We start from the raw sequence: 11,919 nt of genomic DNA, 5'->3' as shown, positions 1-11,919 counted from the left end.
CCGTTTGGAACGCCAGCGTGAGCCAATAACCCTTCTTCAGAGGGCTTTCATGGAATATTTTCAACAGCTTCTGTCACTTCTCAGAACGCGTCCAGGACCGTTTGCCTGTTTATGTGTGTGCAGGTTGTAGTGAAGAATAGTGGGAGGGAGGAGCGGAGGCGTGCACGCGTAGCTATAGGTTTCATGAGCGTACAGGTGGATGGCATGTCCGTGTGCTGGTGAGAGATTTAAACATGAACGTTAAACGACCCATTGGGACCTGTCCGGAGTCCTTAGTAGTAGTGCGGATAGCGTTTGTGTGTTGGGATATGTTCAGATTACCGACTCCAAAACTGTATCGTGGTTTACCAACTAAAAAAAGTCCATGTCACGCAGTTCACTTGTCTGAGACGTAAAATGACCTCATTCTTTAAAGTTATTACGGGAGTTATGGCAATAGTCTGAATTCGGCAGAGACAAACAGTAAGATGCTTACGACGCGAGATAGACACAGGCAGTTGCATGTTTATCTGCAAGAACAAAGCTTAGATCATTCTGAGGTTCCTTCAGCTGATTGGCTAGGAAATATTCTCAATGGCAAATTCGATAAACGTGTTTGCGATAAACAGTCCACTCCGTGGACTGCGTCCAGCTTTGCAGGTCCTGCTTCACAGACTGGAAAGGCACTAATTTTTTGTTTAAGTCCTTACACAGCATCATTGATTTTGAACACCCTACTTCATCAATTGAGAAGAATGTACCGGGCAAGCCTTTTCGTGACTTTCTTTTATTTCATATCAGCTCTACTTTTTCTCCCATGAAAAGATTGTTTAGACTGTAAGATTTACAGGCAAGTCATCATGATACTTTTTAACAATTTGAATTTGTTTAAGCTTGGTTTGACTCAAGTGTACTGATTGAGTTTCTCTGTCTTTCTCATTCCATTCATTTTCCCTCGTTTCAGGCTGCATAGTTAAATTGTTTGTGTTTCCTATAAATTTTGGGTTACTCCTGTGCACCACCGCTTGAGGCCATGGCCGGTTGGTGGGCACGCAGAAAATAAATGCTGATGATGATCATGACACAACAAGGAAACGAAAGGAATCGTGCTGAAAGCATTCTTTGTTAGTTATCCCTCACTTAATCGTTATACTAAGACCAATCCAAAAGATACGAACTAATTTATTGCTCAGGAAAAGTGGGACTCGTATGTCCCACTGTCCAGTTGGGTCACTTCGTTCAACTTGAATCCATCTGTCCCGCTTCCTAGTTGGCGCAAATACTTCTGGTGAAATGTTGCGAATAAACTCCCACACCGGGGGTCGTTGCCGACATTCCATGTCCAGTTAGCGTGGAATTCTTTTTTTGGTGGTTCAGCACTAGCGGCGCCACTACGAGGAGGAGGTCTGATATGGGAGCAGGGATAACTGTCTTGTCTGTCTCACAGGGATATGGTGGCGATAACTGTAGACTTATCCCTTTGAAGTTCTTGCAGTGAAGATGCTTCTCCAGTTGTGATATGTCCCTTGTTACCTTTCCACAAAAATAACATCGGTGTGGCATGAACAGCCCCCGCTCTGTCGCGAAGTGAATTGCACAGCTTTTCGTAAAAATCGTATCCTATATCTGTACACGTTCGAAATCCCAAAATATAGTGAGTAGATACTCTCGCTCAAAGAAGACGATATCAATGAAGACATAAACCAGTAGTTTATTTTTGCTGAGAAGTAGCCCATAAAAACGCAAAAAATCAAGATATAGACACAAAAAACCAAAGGATTCTGATTGTCAACATTACGAGAATACATGTGGAATGTTCTGGTATAGTGGCTAGGTGACGTAAGTGATGCAGTACACAGTGGTGCGAGATTTGTCATGGAGCAACAGGGGCTGGAAGGTGAAATAGAACGTGGGACGCCTGTGTCCCACTCTTCATCAAAGGAATAAGCATGGGGCTCAGTCTCAAAAATGCTGCCACTTACTAAATACGTTTTGAACAGTCTACTTATCTCTACACTGCGGATATCCAAAAAGCAATGTCCAGAACCTCTGAGCTTAGTAAAAATACAGATAACTCATCAGCCCAGTTTTAGCCACTGTGTAGGTAGCAGCATTTTTAGGTTTATCTCATTCAGGTTGTAGGTATTCTCGCCTCTGAGCTGTCGCGTTCCTGCATTTGAATTACCGCGCGCCTCCTCTCCTGTGATGTGTGAACGCACGGCCGAAAAACTGCGCGATGGAGGGGGCCATGGCGCGTTTTGTGCACGCTAGATAAGCGCAGCTGGGCTTGTTAACGGGGGGAATCACAGGCGGCGATTTCCGCCATCCAGGGGAGACAAGCCACCGCCAGCCACCTTTAAGCAACCCGCACGGCAACAAGCAGTCAGCCGTCCGTCCTGTCCTGCCATAAGCCTCTCGACGTTGAAGTCCTTTGGTGATGTGCTTTGGTGATTGTATCTTCTGTACCCTCTATATTTCGTTTCCACTGCTTCAGTAATGCTCCTTATTCCTTTCGCAATGTTCTGTGCTGTTGTGTTTTTACGAGGCTGTTGCTGAACCCCCTCTGTAGGCAGGACTACCTGCAAGGTTAAAACATTTTTCTGTGGCAAGTCACTCCTTAAATGTGGCATCTCGAAGTCAGCGCTTTCGGTGCTCACAGAACGCGTTTCTAAATGTCTCCTCTGTCTAGATATGGATTTAGCAAGGGCCGAAAATTTCTGCTCTTGAAATGATGGGAACCCCATCAGGTGCATCTCGACGAAGCTGGTGACAGCTACCGTTTGAGGTTTGTGCTCTTCAATTTAAAACTTATCAGCAGGACACACCGTAAGTATGAAGACTAGGTGTTGGCAATGTCGTCACGCATAGGAGGCATTTTCAGCTGTTCACTGAATTTAAAACCCGAATTCCGGAAATTACAAACTCCGTGTGTTGTGAAAAGGCTGTAAAGCCATCAGCAACAGCAACGCCGTGGTGTCATGCGACACTGAAAAGGTTCTGCCATTCACCTCAACTTTCCTTCCCAGGGAAGGTGACAGATTAGTTCGGTGGCTCGGTATCAGATGCGCAGCCCCGTACGGTTACCATGACTGCGAGAAGCTGTCAAATGCAGGTATAATTCAAAATATCAGTGGTAAAGTGCATTCTCCACACAGTTAACAAAACACAAAAAAACTGACTGCGGCCATTATCTGCTACTTTTATTTAATTAGCAAGTGCGTGTCCTGTCCGTACTTCAGAATATAGAGAGAGTATATGCAAAGAAATAGAAGAAGCGCAGTGGAATTGTTATCTGTAGGGAACTCCGAATCAATAATTTCACTGCGTTATGGGCACATATTAGGACTCGTCAAACACATGCTGTCTCATATACTGTTTTCATTAGTACATCCTAAGGTTACACAGTTGTATTCGAATTTGCCAATGACGCTGAAATGAAATAACACGCGGGTTAATACGGAACACTATTAGTCACAACGCCTGATTCTTTTCGGAAGCCAGCAATTCATGTTGTGGGAAAGAGTTTAGATGACCGTGAAGTCGTCTTCGCAGAGGTCGGCGGCATGCAGTGGCACAGCGAACCCGCAAATGTCTCCGAACTGCTCAAGGCAGTGTTCCGGCACCAAGTCTTGGACCTCCATCGACACCCACAGGGTGCACTCTGCGTATAGCGTAATTCACGTGATATAACTTTCTTGACGAGCAGGCATAGCTGTCACTGTGATCAAACGCTATGTGGCGCACTCGCGTGGATTCAAACTAACCCACATTTCGGCCTCTTTTTTGTTTGCAAAAGAAACGCATGTGCTGCACCTTGTGGAATGACGACATCAGTATTTACGTCGGCCTCCTTTTAAAATTTACCATCAGAGCTAGTTAGCGATAACTGCCAGGTTCATTTAAAATTATTTCTCCCGCAATAGTGCAAAATGTTTGATGCTGACTACAGTAATTCCCTATCAAATCATGACAAATTCCCATTGTTCTTGGACACAAGGAGACATACGTCTAGTGATAGGTGCATGGTTACCTACACCCTACGACAGGCACACAACACGAAATACCACCTCTTTCCTAAAAATGTACCCGCTGTATAATCCTTTCATCTGCTGCCAGCGCCGAGCAACTAGAAACAAATATACGACAGTCTATACCCTTGTCGTAACTGTTTGTGAAGTTTGAAAGTGGCATTTTTGAAGCACTCCACTGGGAAGGTGGTGCAGCACGCTATCGTGGCAAATAAACTATCAAAAACGACATCTGTAACAAAGCGGTCAAGACGCACATAAATGCGATACGTGATAACCTACATTCGAGGAGCATATACTCCAGTTTTAACAGTAAAACGACGCAAAACGTTGGTCAAGAAACTGCCTTTTTTTCAATATTTCTTGGGTACCTGTATATGAGTCTCACTGGCACCTCCTTGCGTTTTTTTTTTAATTACCACACAGGCAAGTATGGAGATTTCCTCCCAAGGAGCGCGAAGTCATACTGAATTACTTCAGCTAAAGTGCCGATAGAAATAACTTGTAGAGTGGTACTTGATTTCCAGAAAATAAGCAGCAAACTTGATATCCCACGGGAACATTCGAACAGAGGTTTCCTGGAAGCAGATTTTCTAGAAAAGCTTTTAAAGAAAAAGTGCTATTTGCCTAGTTATGGTTACTCATAAGTGTCTGTTTATTCATTAGCCTTAACCTTATAGCAAGTACTATTACAGATTCAGTGGGTAAAACAGCCAAGTAAGGACAAATGAAGGAAAGGTGGCAAAACTATAGCGTTCCTTAGTTGCAAAGTATTAAGGACCAAATAAGGAATACTTCCTAGGGAAAGGAAACTACACAGACTGATGACTAACTAAAGCAGTGTTTGCGGCTCTTGTTTTAGTTGTGTGGGTTTAAACAAGGTGACTTTTTCCTATTGGATACTTCAGCTCAAACAAAAGAATTAAAAACATGGCCGTTCTTCATTGTTTGAGCACTGACTGGTACAATGCCTGATAGCGTCGTATCAGTTTTGTTATCCACCGCCTTTCATATTTATTGCGGAACGATTGACATTTTTCATGCCTTCGAACAGCGCATTTTCTTTAATGGGTGCTTTTGGTCCTGGAAAGTTAATTTCTTCAAGCAAAAGGCACAAAATAAATTATTTCAAAAGCATTGCTTCACCAAGCGGCTATCCCAAGCTGGTTGATATGGTGTAGACTAAAAAATAGAAAAAGAATCGCATGATGATTGCGATACTCTATAATCCGGAAGTTGTGCTGACGGCGAACTGCAGTCTCTTCTGTGAGGGCACACACCTGGTGCGTCTCATGAAGGGATCGCGTGAGCAGCTACCGCGCGGCGGTACGCGCTTCTTTGCCGTTTTTTCGAAGCGCTTCACTGCCGAGCAGCACGCTGTTAAAAATTGTGTTTGAACCTCCCGCACCAATCTGACGTGGTTCGAATGAGCCATAAACAGGGGAGGCGGCAGCCCATTGCGAAAGTGTGAGAGGGAGCTAGTAAAACACTCTGTGGCGATGCTCTGGGAGATGTCGCTTTAGCAGCGTGCGCCAGCCTACCCCTCACACTTTGCCAGGTGTCCATTCCCCCGCTTTCCGTCTTCTGGGCTGGCTCTTCGCTCGCTAGGTTACGGAGATGCCTCCGCAGCGGTTAAACCCGTGTACCGGGGGCCAAAGTGCTGTGTTCTAAAAGGAAGATAAAGTATGTCCTTCCCGCACCTCTTCGTGATGAGTATTATGACAGACATTGCCAACCCTTTCATCCAAGAAATACTTTACGTACTGCATATTCAGTAACTTCCCGGTGACATTGTTTTACTGTTATCGCTTGCTGGCAAGGAAAAAAGTGGTGACCTCGTTTACCTCAACTTCCGTGCATTGTAATCGTTCGAATTTGAGGTGTAACAACGTCTGTGCAACGTTTCTTTCTGAAATGTGCCTAATTTACCGTTTTCTTGTTTTCTCAATCCTTATTCTTCATTGAGAAAGGTAGTTGTTGGCCTTAAATATCAAATAATTGAGAGTAGTACCATAAACAGCTAATAATACTAGTAATTGAAGATGGGAAGAGATGAAAGAAACAATGAAAGCATAACTTGGCACAAGCGATTCGCCGCGTTCCTACCCGGGCAAGGTGAAACCCGGAAGCTCTGACAAACAATATAGTTTGCCTTTGCTATTAAAAACTTAAAAAACAAAGCGCACTTTCCGGGCTCTTTTTGGTAGGAAAATCGGGTTAGCAATGTGGACTTCTAAGCCTCTGTTAGGCAGCTGAAAGCGTCATGAGAAGGAAGAAAGAAACGTAACTCTAAAAATGCAATAGGAACACCCAGGGCCAATAAATTGACTCGGGTATAAGACATTCTTCCGCGAATAAACAAAATGAAGGACAATCTCAGCAAGGCACGTGAATTGGATAGCCGCGCCAAAGGGGGTTCCTCGAGTGGCGTGACGGTTGTGGGTGAACAAGATCAGAAAGAAAGGCATAAACCTAACACAGGAGTGACAATCTGGGGAAATGTGTGTACTGAATAAGGCAAAATAGGAGTTTCTCAGTCTACAGGATCCGGATTTGGCGTTACGGGGCGACCCGCGCTAAAATAGTGAACTGTGCAACTGATAGTCTGGATTTTTATTGATTGATACTTTTTGTACATTGGCATTTATATTGTGCCTGTGGGAATCCGATTGTGTTATCGGGGCCTTTCACACTATATATTTGTGTTCCTCAATTAGGTTTCTTGTCGCTGGGAACGTGTCGTCTTGCGTACTTGTTGTTCTCCTTTGCCTTCTTTTTTCGCGCCGTTTCTATAATACAAGAGTGTTTGACAGCAACGAAAAAATTATGTTTTGCACGCAAACATAAAAGACTGGATTTTTAGTATTACTAATACACGTGTGGTAATGTAGGTGTTCTCTATGGGCAATTTATGAAGAACTGATGAGATGGCCCCACTTCCGGCAGACCCAAATAATGGTTTAACAAGTTTTTATGAAGAATTGAGATACTACGAACACGGCGTTCAGATGTTCTGATAAGCTGAAGTTAGGAGAAGTGAAATTCACGACGAGGTGGTAGTGGCGCCTGCCAGATGGAATCAAGAAAAGAGCTCGTTCAGCAGCCGCTGTTCTGTGGCACTCCTTTCTCTTGAATTTCCAGATACTGTAAATACGTTTAGATGACTCTCTTACGTGATTTTGAGAGCTTTTGAGACTCCTTTTGACACTACTATAAGTCGCATTACAGCGCCGACACATTATGTGCCTACAGGAAAGCTGAAGGTTACAATAAATCCCCAATGCTGGTATACACAAATCTTCACAGCAGTCTTCTAATATGGCTGCTAGGATGAGTATGCTCAAACTATTCACTCGCGATAAACAATGGGTACCGCGGAATCGTCGTATTGTGCTAATATGTTTGTTGCAGAGCGCAGACAGGCAGTTCCTTTATATTTAAAACTGCTTGTAATGAAAAGCCTTCCACATTCAAGTAGGACTACGATGCTTTGTTCCTTGCCGTAATAAGTAATTTATAATTGTTCCAAGCGAACGAGCAAACGCGTGCTCGTACGTGTAAATTTTGAGATATTTTCGCCATCCTGGTGATTGCTTTCGCCCACAAGCTATCCGTGCGATTTCTCCGTGCTATCATCAGGCGAAATGGCGACCACTATGGTGCTGCAACTTCTAGTCTCAAGCGATTGCGGTGATTTCTGAACCTCAATGACGTAAAGAGCTTCACCAGGGGTGGAGAGGTTATTATAAGCTGTTTGAGACAGGTGAAATGTGATTAAACTAGTGTTGGTCAGGAGCCCCTACCGCTTTTTGGCCCGCTTTATTAACATGCATTTTTGCACGTCTATTCATATTTTTTGTTGCATAGTGCAAATATTCTGGCCTGTAGATATTTTGTGGACAATATTTTCTTTAAAATAGAATTAAACAATGTTAAAATAAATAAGAGATGACGGGCCTTGCATGTGTTTTAGACGCTGGCCGATAACCTCGTAAATCTGCACCCCATCTCATTACACCGGTATTGTGCAAACTAATCGAGAGGCTCATCAATATACGCGTCATCCACTACCTTGAATACGTAAGACCCTACTTTCATCCAGCCCAGACTGGTTTTCGATCCAACTTAGCGACGCTCGACAGCCTGTGGCTATTACGGAGGGGCCATGAACCGGGCCCATTACAACAAAGCAGATCCAGATCTCTTCATGGCCATCGATCTTCGGAAGGCATTTGACAATGTTAGCCAGGTGGTGATACTTGAGGAGCTAGCTCAAGCCTATCCTAGCATCCGAGCCCAAACCTGGATCCCCAATTTCTTGCAAAGCCGCCCCATACGACTTCAGGTGTCTCACCCGGGACAGGATCATCTTACTACGTGGATAGAGGAGTCCCTCGAGGCTCCATCCTGGGACCTCTATTGTTCAACTTGGCAATGTCCTGGGTAGCACGCGAGCTCGACATTGAAAGCGCGGCCCGCTTCACCATTCGTGCAAACGAGATTACTATATGTACAGAGGCAGCTGACTTTTCTTTTCTGGAAGATCAAATAATCGAATTTCAAGCGGCTGCCCACAGTAAAGAGTCATCATTTTCCGAGTTGGGGCTTACACTTGCTCCAGAGAAGACAGAGCTCTTGGAAGTGTACGGCTGCAAACTGCCTCGGTCGATCCCCACCGTTCCGGTGACAATTTCGAACCAGACAATATTCGCCTCAATAGACCCTATAATGTTGCTAGGACTGCCCATTGTAACGAAAAACAGCGCTAACACGTGGCTGCAACACCCGAAGAAAAAGTGGAAAGGTGTCCTTCAAAACATTCGGCGTCTCTCTAACAAATATGGAGGAGCAACTCAAGCCGCCACACAGGCGTTAGCCAGGACCGTCACAGTGAGCACTCTTACATACGGACCACTGGCTTACGACGTCAATAAAACCCCTGCAAACACCATACAGGTACTACATAGGGCCACTCTCCACGTGATCAGCGGACTGCCTCGGCACAGTTTGGAGCAATCGGTTTTTATTGCACCTGTCTCAGCAATCATCGAAGAGCCCAAAGCACAGGCCTCCTTCAAGCGGCCGCTTACCTACCAAGGGCTGTCACTGATTGCAAGGGACGAAAGCAAAATACCCACAGCATGCACATTTCCAGTGCCAATCGCACCTTGGACACGACCGGACTGCGCCAAAGCGCCGCACTCGCACTGCATCTGACGCAGAAACCCTCAGTTGCGTAGAGAACGCATTCTGCAGATGGAGTCGGCGCAGCAGGACGGTGCAGTTGAAATATACACTGATGCCAGCGTTACCCCTCAATGTGTTGGCCCTGCATAGACGTGCCCCGAACTTCCTGCTCAGTCGGGATATTGCACCATGATGGACCCCACCTCAGCAAGTTTTCAAGCAGAACTGCACACTTAGAACGCCGCTGTATCATCCCTCATGTATGAATCTACTACGGCTCTCCCACCTTCGCTTCGACTCATCAACTATGCTTACGAGGTCATACAGGCACTTCGCTCCCATACCACCACTGACCCCATTGTGCGTGAAATTCTCTATCAAGGGCAACTTCTTCAACGGAACCTCATGACTGTCCGCTTTTACTGGGAACCTGACCACGAGCGGAATTCGACTGGTACCAAGGTGGCTCAGGCGGCCCCACACGAGTGTACCTCAACTCAAACTCCGCTGGTATCTGCCGAGGAACCGTCTCGTTCTTTACCCCACCTCCGTCGTTGCGGATTTATTACTACAAAATTGATAGACGCCTAAGACTAAAACCCTTACTCCTACAGGCTACCTAGGTAAACTTCCGCCCTTACAATGTAGTGTCCCGATCTTCATCAACAAGTTTATAACCAACACTGCCTTCACACCGGAAAGACTTCATAGATGGTGCACGCCCCACCTTCCTCCCCGATGTCCTCATTGTCAGTCAAGCCTCCACCCCGACCTCCGCCACTTGGTCTGGGCATATACATCCTTCAATCGCCACTGTACCTTCACTGCCCCGATCCCTCAACCAGACCAAACTCTACTGGACACTCCTTTACTCAAAAAATAGCGACGTATTCTGCAAAGAGTGGCCTAGCACGACTGGTATAAGAGCACATCGACGACTGTCGTGCTTGGACTATTGAGCAATAGCCATGATTAAGTCCCCGGCCTACGACACCCTCAACTATTAGATTTCATTGCGACATCAATGTGGACAAGTGTTTGAGTGATTGGGTTTCATTTCCCTCCTTTCTTCCTTTACTACGCTCGGACATGTAGTTTTCCGGTCTTAATAAATGTTTTCAATCAATCAATCAAAAGCTGGACTGCAAAAACCAAAAGATGTCCTCATAATGTCCCCCAGTAGATGTCCTCATTCACAAATCTGGCGACACTGGCTCCCCCAACAACTATCTCCCCATTTCTTTAACTTGCATTTGTTGCAAAATGCTCGAACATATCATTGCATCCCACGTGTTCAGCCATCTGGAACATAGCAAGTTTTTCTTTACTACCCAACATGGCTTCAGGAAAGGGTTGTCGTGCGACACGCAGTTGTTCGAGTTCACCATTGATCTGCATTCTAACATGAACAATTGCTTACAAACTGACTGCGTGTTTCTCGACTTCTCGAAAGCATTTGATCGGGTCGCCCATTCACGTCTAATATCAAAGCTATCAGCTCTTCCCCTACATTCGCACTTTATCATGGCTTCGCAACTTCATCACCCTTGGACAACAGTTTACATTTGTCAACATCTTTTCTTCTCCGTTTTCTGACGTGACTTCTGGTGCGCCGCAAGGCAGCGTCCTAGGGTCTTTACTTTTTCTAATATTCATCAATGACTTGGGAAAAGATTTCACATGTAGTGTGCGGCTGCTTGCTGATGACTGCATTATCTATCGCGAAATAACCTCCAGTGATGACCATTCTGCCCTTCAAAACGATCTTAATCTCCTGTCCAGCTGGTGTGAAACAAGGGTAACGACACTAAACTTAAACAAATGTAAAGTAATGATGTTTAGTCGTAAACATTACTCCGACTTCCCCTACATATTAAATGGTAGCTCCCTAACGCGAACGTCGACATACAAATATCTATGTGTCATTCTAACTACCGATTTGTCTTGGTCTGACCACATTTCAACCATTTGTGCAAAAGCATCTCGATCACTTGGCTACTTACGACGCAATTTACGGCATGCCCCATGAAATGTTCGCCAACTAGCATATCAAACCTTCGTTCTCCCACAACTGGAATTCGCTTCGTCCATTTGGTCACCACTTAAAAAATATTTAATTGACATGACTCAATCCATCCAAAATCGAGCTGCTCGCTTCATAACTCGAAATTATAACCGGCATTCTAGCATCACACAAATTAAACGCCAATGCTTTCTCCAGCCATTGCAAACACGTCGCTATATCGCAATCAAATGCCTTTTTCATAAGTACATTTATGCGTCGACAACGCCACCGTTTAATCTTCAACGACCATCTATCACGTCACGTCGACTGTTCAACCACTACAGTTTTTCACGCATTTACGGTGCCACACATGCTTTCAACTCATCTGCCCTCCCAAGTGCTATACGCCTTTGGAACGATCTTCCCGATCATATCGCATCTGTGTCATGCCGTGTAACCTTTAGGCGCCTTGTGTCTGACTATTTTGCGTCTGAACTTTTCGCAGACAGTTAAACTGTTTGTATTTTTTACTAGTTACTTTTTCTCGCCTTCGGCAAGTGTCCGATATTCCAAAGAGCATTGATGGACTTATCGTGTCCTGTATCATCCTGTTCATTTTTCACTAAATGCTGTTTGACTAAATACTGTGTGTTTTTGAATACCTTTTCACTAAATGTGCGGAAATCAACAAAATTTCTGTTAACGCGACTTCAAGTTTCA

The 11,919-nt window shown here is 44.8% G+C and overlaps 1 protein-coding gene across 2 annotated transcripts in view; it reads right to left on the bottom strand.

Moving 5' to 3' along the window:
- Window positions 1–1,705: 1,705 nt before the first annotated feature.
- The window catches only part of LOC144145411 (uncharacterized), a 31,528-nt gene continuing 21,314 nt past the window's right edge, over window positions 1,706–11,919 (bottom strand). For both annotated transcript variants that reach the window (XM_077677014.1, XM_077677015.1), the window contains one exon: window positions 1,706–3,640. In XM_077677014.1, the coding sequence (XP_077533140.1) occupies window positions 3,504–3,640 (137 nt within the window). In that variant the 3' untranslated portion in view covers window positions 1,706–3,503. The remainder of the gene's footprint in view (window positions 3,641–11,919) is intronic.

This window comes from Haemaphysalis longicornis, unplaced genomic scaffold (genome assembly GCF_048455015.1).
Source record: "Haemaphysalis longicornis isolate Haplotype H1 unplaced genomic scaffold, Haemaphysalis longicornis Haplotype H1 scaffold_7, whole genome shotgun sequence".
Taxonomy (NCBI): Eukaryota; Metazoa; Arthropoda; class Arachnida; order Ixodida; family Ixodidae; genus Haemaphysalis; species Haemaphysalis longicornis.
The sequence above is the reverse complement of the archived record's forward strand: the minus strand, read 5'-3'. Positions and strand labels throughout refer to the sequence as shown.